Consider the following 14,285-nt stretch of genomic DNA (forward strand, 5'->3'; position numbering starts at 1 on the left):
ACTTTTCTTTCTTTCATCGATTTTTTTTCTCACAAAAAAGTAAACAATAGTAATAATAATAACAATAATAATAAAAGAAGAAGAAGAATACAAAAAGGTTAAGGCAATATCATTGAGAGCCAAGTTGCCTCCAGAAAACATAAGAAGGTCTATCATGATCGTCACAACGGTAAGGCTTACAGAAAATGACAAACTATGGGAATATAGGTATATCATGTAAATCAAATATTATGGGAAACCATCTGTGAGATGGGCTATGATATTACTAGGAGTAAGTATGTCACTACCATGGGCATAAATCCACTTTGGAACTCTTAATACCGTCCCTTCTCTGCAAACGGTCTTTCGGGAAGCCCCGCCAGGCTAAAAAGGGGCCAGTCCCGTCCGTCGCTTCTTCGCCTATCGCCTCGCTTCTCGCGCCAAACCTTCAGCCGCCTTCCTGCCCCCATCCATTTCCAGCCTTGATCTCCGTGCTTGAACTGTCATCTCCAAACCTCAACTGCATATCCTCCCCTTACAGCCCCTTCCACGTCTTTACCGCTACACACACAACACCCGCCCTTATTAATACGATATTGCTACAGCGGTTGGTCCCCAGGGGCGCGCTGTGATGCGGCTGCATTGACTTTCTACCAGCAGCCTTGAGTCGTTTCTGGTCGGCCCGTTTGTTAAATCGAAACTAACCGTTCGTTCCTCACCTCGCGCGAACAATCCTTTTATTGGTCCCGCCTGATCGCCCTGAGTTATCTTCAAATATACCTTTGATCTTTGTCAATATCTACTGAGCACACAGACTAAGCGTAACGCGCAATGTATAACACGCATCGCGGGATGGTTCCCGCTCCCAACTCCCGTTTGACGGAGTTGCTTGATCAACTGCGCCAGGAATTTGAGAATCAATCAAGGAGCACCGGCGAGTTTGAACATCAATGTATGTGTGCATTTGAATTGTCTTCCTCTTCCCTTATTTGGATCTGCCTCGTTTCAACCCTCATGACCAGTCCTGTCAGGCATACTTCCCTACAGGTTCTTACATAATTGGCTCCTCCGATACATCTGTCGCATGAAGCGCGATAGCTCGCTGGGAATTACTAAGAGTTCTCTCCGTTTCTCTTACTCAGAGACGAGGGGATTAAATGTTAGATAAAAATGGATTGCTAACAATCCTTTCAGTAACCGGACAGCTCCAAGAAATGGAAATGATTCGGCAGAAGGTCTACCAGTTGGAACAAGCACAAATCAAGATGAAGCAAGAGTACGTGTCTATGGGACGACCTTCCAAAGACAATGGCCTTTTCAGAAGCTAATTCTTTGCAGCTATGAAGCGGAAATTCGGGTGCTTCGTCATGAGCTCGAGTCGCGCGGTGTTCAACCTGTCTCGTCCCATATTGCTGGCCCAGCACAGCACGCTGGCCCTTCCCAAGCACCCCCACCCGCATTGGGCCATGGCCCCAGCAATCTATTTGGTGGGATCATGGCCAACCAAGGAGGTAGTGGTCCCGGTCTTGCCCCTCCCCCTCCCCAGGATCAGCAGCCTCCCCAGCATACCCTTCAACAGCCTGCTCCCGCGGCTCAGCAAGGAGCGCCGCAGCCACCGCAGAGCTCTTTTGGGGGATATCAGCCTGGTGCTGCTGTGAACGGTATGTTGTGACTGAGTTCATAGTGGGTTCTTTGATGTCTGACCCGTACTCGCGAATATTTTGTACAGGCTATGCACCTCCGCCTCCGCCCACCGCCTCTCCTGGACCTGGAAAGAGACCTCGTGCCCCCCCTGGACCAGCAACTCCCCAGCAAGCCCACCAACTGGCCTACCCCGATCCTCGTGTGTCACCCCAGCTGGCCCGGCCTACCCCACCTAGTCAAGCCCTTGTCCGTGACCGCCCAGGTAACATGTTGGCCAACTGGAATCCAGATGATTTACCTGCCTCGCAAAAGCGCGAGGGTGCTGATTGGTACGCCGTATTCAACCCAGAGGTGCAGCGTGTGTTGGATGTCGAGCTGGTACATCACCTCGTTCACGATAGCGTGGTTTGCTGCGTACGTTTCAGCCGGGACGGCAAATATCTTGCAACAGGTTGCAATCGTTCCGCTCAAATCTTTGATGTCACCACTGGCCAGAACGTGGCTACCCTTCAGGATGAGAATGTGGACAAAAATGGCGATCTTTATATCCGCAGTGTTTGCTTCAGTCCAGATGGCAAGTTCCTCGCAACCGGCGCCGAGGATAAACAAATTCGGGTAAGTCTGAGTACAGCTCTTCTGTCACCCTCAAGACTCGCAATATTCACCTTTTAATCCTTGCGAGTAATGGCAACAGCTGTTGTCTATCATGTACTCTTTGAACATGATCTTTACACCCGCCCTCCCGTTTCCCTTGTTTGCTTATTTGGTCAGGAGGCTGATTGTGTGGGCTCAAGGTTTGGGACATTGCTGCTCGGACTATCAAGCATATCTTCACTGGTCATGAGCAAGATATTTACTCTCTTGACTTTGCTGGAAACGGTCGCTATATTGCTTCCGGCAGCGGAGACAAGACTGTGCGCCTATGGGATATCCTGGATGGCAAGCTTGTCTACACCCTCAGCATTGAAGATGGTGTCACCACCGTTGCTATGTCACCCGATGGTCACTACGTCGCAGCTGGCTCCTTGGACAAGAGTGTTCGTGTCTGGGACACTACCACCGGCTATTTAGTTGAACGGCTGGAGAGCCCTGATGGGCATAAAGACAGCGTTTACTCGGTCGCTTTCGCGCCAAACGGCCGGGATCTAGTCAGTGGCAGTCTTGATAAGACTATCAAGCTCTGGGAGCTCAATGTTCCCCGTGGTGCATTCCCTGGGACTGGGGTCAAAGGTGGTAAATGCATTCGGACTTTCGAGGGCCACAAGGTTTGTTAATGTCCGCGACTGCAGTTACGGCCTGCTGTTTACCTTAGGCCAAATCATATAGATGCTAACCGCACTTTCGGCTTAGGACTTCGTGCTCAGTGTTTGCCTGACTCCAGACGGACACTGGGTTATGAGTGGCTCCAAGGATCGGGGTGTCCAGTTCTGGGATCCGATCACGGGAAATGCGCAGATGATGCTACAAGGCCACAAAAATTCTGGTTAGTATCAAAATCTCTTGCGGGTGATGCCTTTGTCTAACTTGGTGGTAGTTATCTCGGTGGCGCCCAGCCCGACAAACAACTTGTTCGCTACCGGTAGTGGTGATATGCGTGCAAGAATCTGGAGGTATGTATCTTTATTCACCCCGCTGCCGTAGTTTGACAGGCCTCCCGATACCATCTTTTATGAATGGGTGTTTCTGACCTCATTTTCTCTTGCTAAGGTACTCTACATACACTGGACGGTGATGAGATGCTCCTGAGAAGGTTCGGCGCGCATATGGTTTTGTACTTTCTATGTTTGACCTATCCCAGCCAGTTTAGTTTTCACTTCTTCTTTCGCTCGCAACCTCCACATTTACCTCATTAGTGATATATGGGTCAAGTCAAGTCAGAAACAAAAAGGAAAAAAGAAAACAAACCAAAAAAGGGCAATGTGTGTACGGATAGTAATTTGGCTGATTGTGGATTCTTTCGTGTGATCTTGGGCTTTACTTGTCATGGACTAGCCCGGTAGTGAATTTGAAGGAGCTGGATGCGATTACATTAAGGGCGCACCGTGGATGTTCACTTATTGTAGAAGGCGCGTCGAACTTGCATTTGAATGAGAAACCGGAGTTAGCGTAAACACGTCTATCAAATCGCCTCGGACCCTACAGGTTGGGTGGACCTCGTCACAATTATACAAGATTATCTATCTTAGCACCTGTCGACCTTACTCTGTTTTGTTATGAAGGGCGGACTCCGGGTATTGAGTGAGGAGCTTATGACCCTATCCTGTACTTATTTCGTATGGGGTTGTTACTGAGATGGCCGAGGCTACATTGCCTTACGAAACATCATCTCACTTCTCTGGGTTCTCTTCTCTCTCTATCTCTCTCTTTTTTTTTTTTTTTTTTTTCCTTTTTTATGCCTTCGGCAAAGGAAAAAGCTGACACCAGGTCAGCATACAAATCAATGGCAAGCAGCATGAGCGATATGATGGATTATCAACATGTGCCCAATAGTAGCTCTGTGTCCTTATGATTGGCTAATTTTGGTGTATGCATGCACAGTTGGCACTAATGAAGCGTTATCCCCTGTTTTTGTCCATTGACATTTACTAAGTCGAGGAAGTGTGCCATAAAACATCATAGAGGCAAAGGCGAGAAAAGAGAGGGGGAAAGAAAATTCATCAAGAGTACGAAGTACATAGTAAGAGAAAGGGGAAAGTTAACTGAAAGACTCCTAACAAAATGTATCAAGGTAGCATTGCTTTCCAATCTGGCGTGTTGAGTGAGGTATGGCTCCTCTACTGTATCCCTCAGTGCTATACCAAGTACGGCCGTCGATCGCCTTACTCGAATTTAGCCCCTCAGGTAGTTTAAAATAGGCAGTATTCATACCTCGTATTACAACAAGCATGATGGTGCAACTCAACATAATCAAGGTGAGATGAGATGATTGCATTGTTCACCTGGGGCATTGTGAACTGGTCAATAGGTCAGATAAACAGGCTTGATAACAACCAAAATCTTCAAAGGAAAAGTCATAATCAAAGACCTAAGCGATACAAATCTTGAGAACTACCCAATACCAAATAGCGTCATTGATCAGATCATGGATATTAGTCCTGATTATGATTCATATAAAGCGACTAGGTAAATAAGAATTAAAAATAGGTTAACAATCCTACTAGCCCTCTGGCAAGCCCTGACGATCACGAGGGATCTGGTCATTAGACGCTTAGATTGAATACTAGCTGAGGAGTCCATCACAGGGGGGGGGGGAGGGAAATAAAAATTCAAAATCAAGAAATACCAAATCACATCAAATCATATCGGTGTGGTGCATACACCAGTCAGCTTCTGTCCAGCAGTGGAATTTTCGGGGCTATGGGCGGCTATTGGGAAATAGGTATTGTTATCTTACAGGCGGAGAGAATTCAATGCCGCGCTGATCCGCTTGAAAAGTCGGCAAGAAGAAAAGAATGAAAAAGGCAGTCTGTTTTACTGCTTTCTTTCTTTCTTTCCCCTCTTTTCCTTTTTTATCTACCCTTCAGCTTGAGTAATGGTGATCAGCAGTTTTCGCTCCGAAGTCTGTTGAACAAAGAAGCTATCTATAATAGACCGCTCCTTTGGTAAAACCTAACAATCCAGTAGATAATGGGATTGTCATCTCCTGCATCAGAAGCGCAGGTGGGAAGGATTCCATCTAGCAAGCTAAGATCACCGACGACCCATACAATAGATGTATGTGAAAGCTATGACATTGCTAACTACATATGGCGTTCCGAACGCACTGCAAGGGCTCGGGGGGGGATAGATGCAATATCCTCCGAAATATGGGCCGGAGCAAACATCATGCATGCCCTTTCCCTGTCGGGTTAGGATGCAATTACAAATAATTGAGTCGTTGAAGAGCTCTATCAAGCGATCATTCGTCATTTTCCTTTGTACACCTAGCCATAATCATCTACCCATTTTGCCTCCAGGACTAAGCAGAATGGATCAATGGGTCCTGCGGTGCCTGAACCAAGACTCAGGATCCAAAGCCCCTGTTGGTAGATTGCTGTGGAATGGTGCGAAATGATATCCCCCTAATAGATCAGTGCATGTGATGTATCTTGTTTTCAGCCCCTCCCCCCTGTTTGCTTTCATGTCTTTGGGTAAATCTTTGTTAAACAGGTAGTGGAAATCGCATGCCATTATCCAGTCAATCAATATCCTTTTCTCTTTTTGCGTTTTCTTGTGTGTAGTATGGACTGTGCTCTACTCCGTACTTCCATACATATATTCAATTATATGTACATATGCTCGGTTATGAGAGGTAAAATAACTGTGCGTGTAACATGTACGCTGTAACAATTTCCCTCGTCTTTTTTGGGGGGGAATCAATACTTAGAGCTCCACTGGTTTCTTTTCTTTTTTTTATCTTTATCTTTATTATTATTATTTTATTATTTTTTTTATTTTTTATTTTTTTTTAATTTATTTTTATTTATTTTTGTTTTTGTTTCTCTTCCCCCCTTTAGCGCCTCGTGTTGTGTCAGGCCAGTAATAAAGTGAGAAAAAATCAAAGGGTACCAGGATTAGAGCTGGCCCAATCAATATTGGCAAGTCAATCAGTGACATACCCGCTACGATTTAACATTTACCTTACGCGGCTTAAGTATGATGGTAATTTAAGACCGCGCGTTCATCTTGGATCTCTCCTTGTATTCTATTTACACATGTTCATAATGAGTTTATCGATATACCAAGAGGTGGAATGACGCATCGATCTATGGATCATCATGGTGAAGAAGGCCCGGCCCGCTACAGCAACGGGGGAATGATTGAAATGGTTAGCATCTTCCTTATTACTACTAGTCAAATTGCGTTATCCGTAAATTTTGCAGCCACAAGCTCTCCTTGCACCTAGCTTCTCTCTCTCCGCCTGTCTCTCCCTCTGTCATATATTCAATTACCATTATGATTAATTTTCCTGTCCAAAAGTGTCAATTCATGGGGTTAAAAATCAATGTTTGGGGATTACTACAGGGGATGGACAATAATATACTTGTACCAACCTACCAAGGTAGTGGAAGTCCTCCGACGGCTAAGATGGCCACGGTCAACGTGTGTGCGTGTGTGGTGAGGAGGGTGGGGACAGCAGTCTTTTTTTCTCTTTCCCAATGGTATTAGTCAAAGGCAATAGATGATCGGACGCTGGGATACATACACAGTATACTTACTCCGTAGAAGCTCGATCAAGGAGTGCCGAATCGTATGGGACTGGAGTCAGACCGCCATGACTCGCAGTGGATCGAATGTGTGACGCGTGACTAAGAAGTTTGGAAACCTGTGGAACAAATTAATTAGACTGGACAACACCCACTCATGGAGCTCGTTTGTTCTTGCTTGACAAGGTAAGAGTCTACGTACTAGCTCAGAGGTCGTCTACCCCGTAAGAGTTTAGGTACGTATCCATGTATGTATTAGGCATTGTGGTAGACATTCCTCGCCAGCCGCGGCTGTCGCGAAGAGTGACGCCAAGGAATCCACCCAAAGGGGGGTCACTTCCAGCAAATGAGATACTAAGTAGTTCGTATTTCCACACTATTGATCGGCTGCGGACGGTCCGTTCTGTAGCTCTGCCGGCGAACCCTTGTCATAACTTTGCGGTACTTCTGTCACCCACAGGGTTTCTTTGACTGTGGCCATACTCAGGGATCCCTCCCATTGGAGGTTGAATGCAAAATAGTCGTCCTCAAGGCAGTGCCATCTATACTCCATATACGTGCATTTCTCTCCTGCTATGTGCATACGTCGGGTATACGAGCTGATTCCGAACGATCCATGGCACTTTGTCTCATTACAAGGACACAATATTCTCGACTCTGGGCGTCTTCAGCCCCCGAGTTCTCGGACACCCTGCGTTTTTCTGCAGCCAGTCTTAAAATTCCCATCCGCCCCGAAGCTGCATGTGGCTTACCCTCTGTGTGTATGTACTAGATGTACTGCAAGATGCTTGCCGCATCGGCCGGCTCCATGCAAATAATAAATGGTTGAACTCCTGATTTTCAACGAACACAGTGGATATCATGATGCACCTAGTTTGCTTGGTAGGTGCCCAGGTCTTTCAATTCTGCTTCTTCTCCTCCCTTTCTTTCCCTTATTATCATTATCATTATTTTATTTTTGTGACCCTACGATCAGGTCAGAGACCCAATACAAACGAGATGCTTCCAGTCTCAAAGATCTACACCCATTCGGGTCATGCTGATCGGTGCACTAGTGAGGCGAGTGTTGACCATCGACCTTGAAACTGCTTCTTCTGGATGGGTTCCAACAGTTCAGGTGCCTGCGTAGATGACGAGGGTATCCTAGTCGACTAATTCTTTCTTTCTTTTCTTTTTATATAATTCTTATTTAGTGGGGGAGGGGATGCTTTCACTTAGATCCCATAATACAGGTTGTACCTCAGATTATGTTAGCCATGACATTATCCATTATTTTGTAGTTCTTAAGAAATGAGAAAGACTCCCAGAGTGGAGATATCGATATTTACATTAGTCTAGTACCTGACTAAAGGGTACTACTCCCTCCGTACGCAACCAAGCGGCCACTAAGTAGCCAGTCTTTTTCAGGTAGGCTGAAACCCATCCCTCGCCTTGGTCTAATTTGCCTGGCTGGTCAGTGCACCCTCCAGGGCTGCTGGGTCAGATGATATATGATTACGCAGCGGATATGGCGTAACTTACAAGGCTGTTGTATTTGGCACTCCTCTCACCCATCTCAAACAGCAATTGGATGAGGATATCAGGTAGAGAGCTTGAAGAAAGAAGAGGGGGTGGTAAAGGGAGAAAGAAAGGAAGTAAAATAATGAGAGAAAATGAGGGTTCATTTCCTGAAGAACTTTCTATTTTCTTAATAATCCATAGGATGGAGCAAGTACAGTGCACACTATACATGGTTGCCTTGTAATGGTTCTTGACAGAGTAATAGTTGTGAAATTGCTGTCAACTGCTCTATTCGTTTTATTATTTCTGTTTCAATCTTTGTTTTTATTTTATCTATTTATTTATTCTTTTTTATTTTCCCTTTTCCCCTTGAAATTAAGATGATGTTCCTATTTCATTTATATATACCTCTTTCTTTTTTTTACAGTATGGCCACGATGATCACCGCTGCCACCAATTAAACGTGGAAAGGAAACAAGAAATCGAGAGGAGGTCAAAGACAAGAGAGAGGGGTGGAGTATGAGCAGGCGATGCTTCTATGAACTCTGCTACATGGAGATATAAACAATGAACCTTTTAACCTCCAAATTAATATCGACCAAGGCGATTTTAATCGTTGTGGGACTGATCTAGGTCGATTGAGCTGTTAAGAGTCTTACTGTGTACTAGCAGGTAAACTGGGTAGAGGTATGGGCTCAAAGCCTATAAAGATACATTAGTATATCCATACCAAGTCAAGTACGTATGTATGACTATGTACCGTCAATGTGGGAGCGTGATTATCAGCTCGATCGGGGCTGTCACACGCCATCCCGCGATTGGCCTAAAACCACCAGTTCTCCACGATTGTCCGTCCCGCCACGACTAGTACTGGGTACTCACTAGTACTTCCTACTTTTTCTCCCTCCCCTGCAGCAGTCAATCAAAGTCATCCCCATCCATCGCCCCGCCGAGATGGGCAGAAAAGGTAAAAGAAAAGATGATCAGGGGCCCAAGGATGATGGAAGTCGGGACTAGACCATAGAACTAGTTGGACTTAGACGGTGGATCTCACTAGGCATGGATCTAGTATGATTCAATGTCTGGGCGAAGTCCAGCTCGTCATTTTTCCATGTCATCCAATGCCATCTCATCTGTAGGTGTAAGAAACCATTGAAGAGACGGTGCCATTACCTCATACTCACCCCAATAGAGGCTGGTGGGGTGGGAAGGGAAAGGGAGGAGTCTAAAGGTCTGGCAGTGGGTCAAGTCATCCATCTTTGATAATTAGGTAGCCTTCGAGTATCTTGCAATGTGGATGATTCCTTATCATCCTCTTGTGTCTGTCTAAACGGAGGAAAGTGCAGTATGGAGTACACACTGCTGGAAAAGGCACGGTGCCCCATGTCTACTAGTGTCTTGTTGCTAGGTTTATACTGTATGTGCTGACAAGGATACATCATCAGTACGATAGGTATGTAAGTACCCCGTACAGTACAGAGTACTGTTGGAACACTTAGCCTTTTCCGGGTGCTGGTCTCTGTGATCCAGATGAAGCCTTCAGCTAACTCTCAGCTAACAGGCTGGATCCCTGTCGTTGTCCACCCCCGCTGCTTCCACTGCTCTGGGACCTCCGGGCAGGAGGTGGGCGGGAAAAGGTAAAAAAATAATAAAAATAAGACAAAAAAGAAATAAAAAAGAAATAGAGCTAGAAAGAAATATTAAAATAGAATAGAATAAGGGAAAAATAAAACAAAGATTAAAGATTAACTTAATTAGAATATTATAATAAAGGTAGATGTATATCTAGTTCTAGATAACCACTATCAGACAGAATGTCACGTATGTCAATGTGGATTTGAGTGCAAAAGATCCAGAGGGTTAGTATATCATACAAAAAGCAACAAACAAAAATAACAAACGCACACATACTAAAAGTGAAAAGAAGAAGGCAAAGGCAAAGACGAAGAAAAGAACAGAGAAAGAGAGAAGGCCACGGCTTGCTTCCATACTCACCACTAATCATTGCGAGCAACATCCTGTCGACTGTCATTCATTCCACTCAACAACTCTCCTTCTCATTATATTTTACTCCTATTCTCTATTCCCTTATTTCGCTTTTCCCTTTTCTTTTCTTTTCTTTCCTTTCCTTTCATTTCCTTTTTCTTTCTCGTTCTTGGCTCGATAATTATCATTTCATATGCAGTGATCTGAGCCTTCTGAACTGCGGAGAATTTGAGATTCTCTATCCGATCGACCCTTTGATATTTGCTTTTTACCATCGGAAGATCACCTTATACTTTATTTGCTTGTTCCCGCTCTATTTGCTTCTTTCCTTTAGCATCGATAGACGTCGATGCAGAAACTTCCGACATCTGCTGTTGACCTTTGACCATTGATCACTAGTTCGTCTTTGAAGGAAGCTCATCAGTAAGGCTTCCTGTTTTGTGGTCACATATGAAAGTGTAGTCTGACGTTGAGACAGCGAGAATAAAGAGACGAGTGGACAGCAAGGACGAAGTGGTCCTAGAGTACGGTAACCTGGGCATTGCCTTTTGTTCCTAATCTCGCCCGAGATGGAAACAGCTGAGCCTGTGTCCTATGAATTCCCCGGTCATGCAATCGGCGCCGTTGCGCCGCGTCGGATGATGACCTCCAATCTTGGTCATAACTTTCCCTTCTATGCAAACCCAGCAGCGTCATTTCCACTGCCATTCCACCACTCGCCACCGACCGCTTATGGATTTGGCCATGCACTCAATCATCACCACCACCACCACCATCACCACCATCAACCCAGCTATCCTCAGTTCTTCGTGGCCAGCCATGAATCGATCAACTCCCAGCCCGTACGGTTATCGTCCGAGCCACCACCTGCCCAGTCAATTCCTGATATCCGTCCTGCCAAAAATGCGGTCAATCGCGTATCTAGAGAACCGTTGGTCAAAACTGATCCCAGCTCAAACACACAACAGACTCCCATGGCCCGCTCGTCAACCCACGGAGCAGCTACCCAAAGCAAGAGCCCTAGCGTCAGCGATATCGAGTTCACCACCGAGGTTGATATACTGATGAAAGCAATCCAGTCCAGAACCAGTGTCCAGCCGCCAAATATACAGTCATTGCCGCCTTTACAGCAACTAACACACAGGGGAGGCCATGGTTATCCCCAGACCTTTTCTCTTCACTCATCTGGCAATACCCGATGCACTATGATGGCTGAAGAAGCGCAGTCTCGGTCAGGGAAGAAGCGCAAATATATCTGTACCCTTCCACACTGTGGAAAGAGCTTTGCCCAGAAGACTCATTTGGATATCCATACAAGGGCCCACACCGGAGACAAGCCTTTTGTGAGTAGGAAGAAGATAGCAACCTGCCGTGATTATAACAGAGCCAGTGACTGACCATGTTCACTGACAGATCTGCAAGGAACCCTCTTGTGGACAACGTTTTTCACAGTTAGGCAATCTGAAGGTGAGCTCGCTTGAGCAACAATCTGTCCTGTTATGCTGGAGGGAGAAGATAGATTTTAACCAGAACTCTTACCAATAGACCCATCAGCGACGTCATACTGGAGAGAAACCTTTCTCTTGCGATATATGTCAGAAGAGGTTTGCCCAACGCGGCAATGTCCGTGCCCATAAAATCACACACCAGCATGCCAAGCCATTCACCTGTCTGTTAGACGACTGCGGGAAACAATTTACTCAGCTGGGCAATCTCAAGGTGCGATGACCCATGCATTCTAGTACTCGCGTAAATTACCTATGCCGTATCTAACTAGTTGGACAGTCTCACCAGAATAAATTTCACGCAACAACATTGCGGGATTTAACACTGAAATTCTCCCAAGTAACCATAGGGGAGCCCATGAGCCCGCAAGATAGAAAGCTGTGGGAATACTTTGCCACTCTTTACAAGAATAGCAACAAGGGAATAAAGGGTCGTGGAAAGGATCGTAGGATCTCCCCTACGTCTAATTCAGGACCTGGGAAACAACACCAGACTCTAGGCAACAATGATGACAAGTTGCAACTGCCCAGTTGTGAGGAATCATCGGTCTACACCGGGGGTTCGAGTAGTGACGACGAGGATGCGGATGCCTATTATATTGATAGACAAAATCACTGAGCTGCACTGTTTTTCCTGGTTGACACTAGTTCTACTTGTTCTTCCTTGGCTGTGTGTTGCAATGTATTTGAAATATTCTACGATACCAGGTTTGTTTATGTTGGATGTTTATGAGAATCTCTCCGCCGTCGGGGCAGCGTTGTCCGTCAGCTTACACAAAAAGCATTCTGTGCAATACTATTAGCGTCAAGTAATTCTTGGTACAAAAATGTAAATTCTGTTATATCTGCATTGTTGGTAGGCGAATATCTCACGCGTCGCCACGGGGAGCAGTATCAGAATTGCGAGTGCTTGGCATGCCTCGACCTTCCAAGTGCAGGCCAATAGTGCAGCTGACATACCTCCTGGCCTGAATTCGCATGTGCAGACCTCGGTCAATATGAAAACGCCGGTTCTCATATTCATGGCAGTGAGAACTGTTTTTCTCAAAGACAGAAGCGCATTATGCGCGTGAAATCAGTTCGGGTAAATATGCTCGGGTGTTCTCATACACCAGGAAGGTCACCCATGTACTTGGCAGCACCCGCAATATATTTGGCCCCAGACCCTTGTAGAAACCGGCCACCCCCTCTCTGGCCCAGATCTGCAAAGCCACATCCTGGACCCCCCGGTACATAAGATGAGCATCATAAGTTTGCAACCGAGACCGCAACACTTGGTATGGATATGTGGCAAACCCGGCGAATATCTTCGAAAGACTAGAGATGATGAAGAGATCTAGGTTACCGAGTCCTCGCAACCGAACTTGTGCCGATCCCGCATAGTCGTCGTTAGGCAATGTCGCAGATGACATCTTGATCCGGTGCAGTTTCAACTTTTCGTAAGCCATAAACTGAAGCGCACCATGGCTTACCCCAAAAAGTGCTGGAAGGAGACCGCGATAGAAGCCTGGAATACCCTCTGAATGATATATCTGTGAAGCGCCAGTGATGAAAGACGCATACGCTCCGGGCGTCCTAGAGCTAGTGGATAACATGCGAGTCTTAATGACCCAGATAGGATTTGTCAATAGAGATGTCAGCATTCCTGATGTAAAGAGCCGATTTGAGTCAGCCCCTACCACATCCAGATTTGCGAGCCAGAGTTAAGGGTTCTAGCATACCAGCGGCCCCCGAGGCAAGAAAATAATCGGAGGAGGTAAGTTCTTCCTCCCGAGAACTGCGCCAAGTACGCGTCGCAGTCTTGATATTACCATAGCACAAGAAATAAAGGGCCCAGCTGGTCGAGTTGCCAATGATATTGGGCGTCAGTCCACGGTAGAAAGCTGTGACGCCGCCTTCATTCTGGTATATACCGCGGACGACGCGAAGCGAACCACCCACTCGAGAGGACGAGGATCGGTCAACTAAGTCATTCAGGGAAGAGAAGATTTAGCCACGATCGCACACACTCATCTATCCCAAGCGAGTGTCAACATGATCAAATGAAGGGCAGAAGTAGGGGTAGAGAGTTGCATGCGTATACCACAAGGACTGGCTTACCTTGCAGTCGAGTTTTGATCAAATCCAACGGATGGAGACACAACGTAGAAACAATTCCAGCCGTAAATCCCGCTACGCTCTCCACAAAGGATGACGACAAGCCATCCTGCCCGTTCATGAACTTTTTATTACTCCTCCCTGGGTTGCATTCGTATAGCTTAGTAGAGTGACGGAGGGTTGGTTCTGTCATCGACTTTTTCGTCTCCGGAGGTCCGCGTATCGATTACGGTTCGGCGGCGGAAGTTGCCTGTTCGCGCCTAGATGAGGAAGGTGGTTAACTTATAGGTAATAAGGCCCTTTCTCATACCAACAGCGAATTGGCTGCGATTTACTTTGGACATCTATCCAGTCAATTAATTCGATTAAGGAATGGTCGGAAGGCTCA

The 14,285-nt window shown here is 46.1% G+C and overlaps 4 protein-coding genes across 4 annotated transcripts; 2 read left to right on the forward strand and 2 right to left on the reverse strand.

The window, feature by feature from the left end:
- The first annotated feature begins 438 nt into the window (after positions 1–438).
- On the forward strand, positions 439–3,969 carry rcoA (putative transcriptional repressor TupA/RocA). Its single transcript, XM_032068464.1, has 8 exons — positions 439–931; positions 1,174–1,255; positions 1,318–1,490; positions 1,709–2,238; positions 2,418–2,888; positions 2,974–3,106; positions 3,158–3,233; positions 3,331–3,969. The coding sequence occupies exons 1-8, from the start codon at positions 811–813 to the stop codon at positions 3,353–3,355; spliced, it is 1,611 nt and encodes a 536-aa protein (XP_031923132.1). The 5' UTR covers positions 439–810; the 3' UTR covers positions 3,356–3,969.
- Positions 3,970–4,171: 202 nt separating this feature from the next.
- Positions 4,172–4,664, reverse strand: BDV27DRAFT_135157 (uncharacterized protein). Its single transcript, XM_032068465.1, has 2 exons — positions 4,492–4,664; positions 4,172–4,441 (listed from the first exon to the last, which is right to left on the reverse strand). The coding sequence occupies exons 1-2, from the start codon at positions 4,569–4,571 to the stop codon at positions 4,237–4,239; spliced, it is 285 nt and encodes a 94-aa protein (XP_031923133.1). The 5' UTR covers positions 4,572–4,664; the 3' UTR covers positions 4,172–4,236.
- A 6,200-nt stretch (positions 4,665–10,864) lies between these two features.
- BDV27DRAFT_149031 (uncharacterized protein) lies at positions 10,865–12,419 on the forward strand (the record flags this gene model as incomplete). The annotated part of the gene is made up of 4 exons (XM_032070995.1): positions 10,865–11,638; positions 11,709–11,762; positions 11,841–12,014; positions 12,081–12,419. The coding sequence occupies 4 exons, from the start codon at positions 10,865–10,867 to the stop codon at positions 12,417–12,419; spliced, it is 1,341 nt and encodes a 446-aa protein (XP_031923134.1).
- A 442-nt stretch (positions 12,420–12,861) lies between these two features.
- On the reverse strand, positions 12,862–14,018 carry BDV27DRAFT_162035 (putative mitochondrial folate carrier protein Flx1; the record flags this gene model as incomplete). Its single annotated transcript, XM_032073319.1, has 3 exons — positions 12,862–13,445; positions 13,522–13,764; positions 13,901–14,018. 3 exons carry the CDS (start codon positions 14,016–14,018, stop codon positions 12,862–12,864), a joined length of 945 nt encoding a protein of 314 aa, XP_031923135.1.
- Positions 14,019–14,285: the final 267 nt, after the last annotated feature.

The sequence above is a fragment of the Aspergillus caelatus genome (assembly GCF_009193585.1).
Source record: "Aspergillus caelatus strain CBS 763.97 unplaced genomic scaffold BDV27scaffold_231, whole genome shotgun sequence".
Taxonomy (NCBI): Eukaryota; Fungi; Ascomycota; class Eurotiomycetes; order Eurotiales; family Aspergillaceae; genus Aspergillus; species Aspergillus caelatus.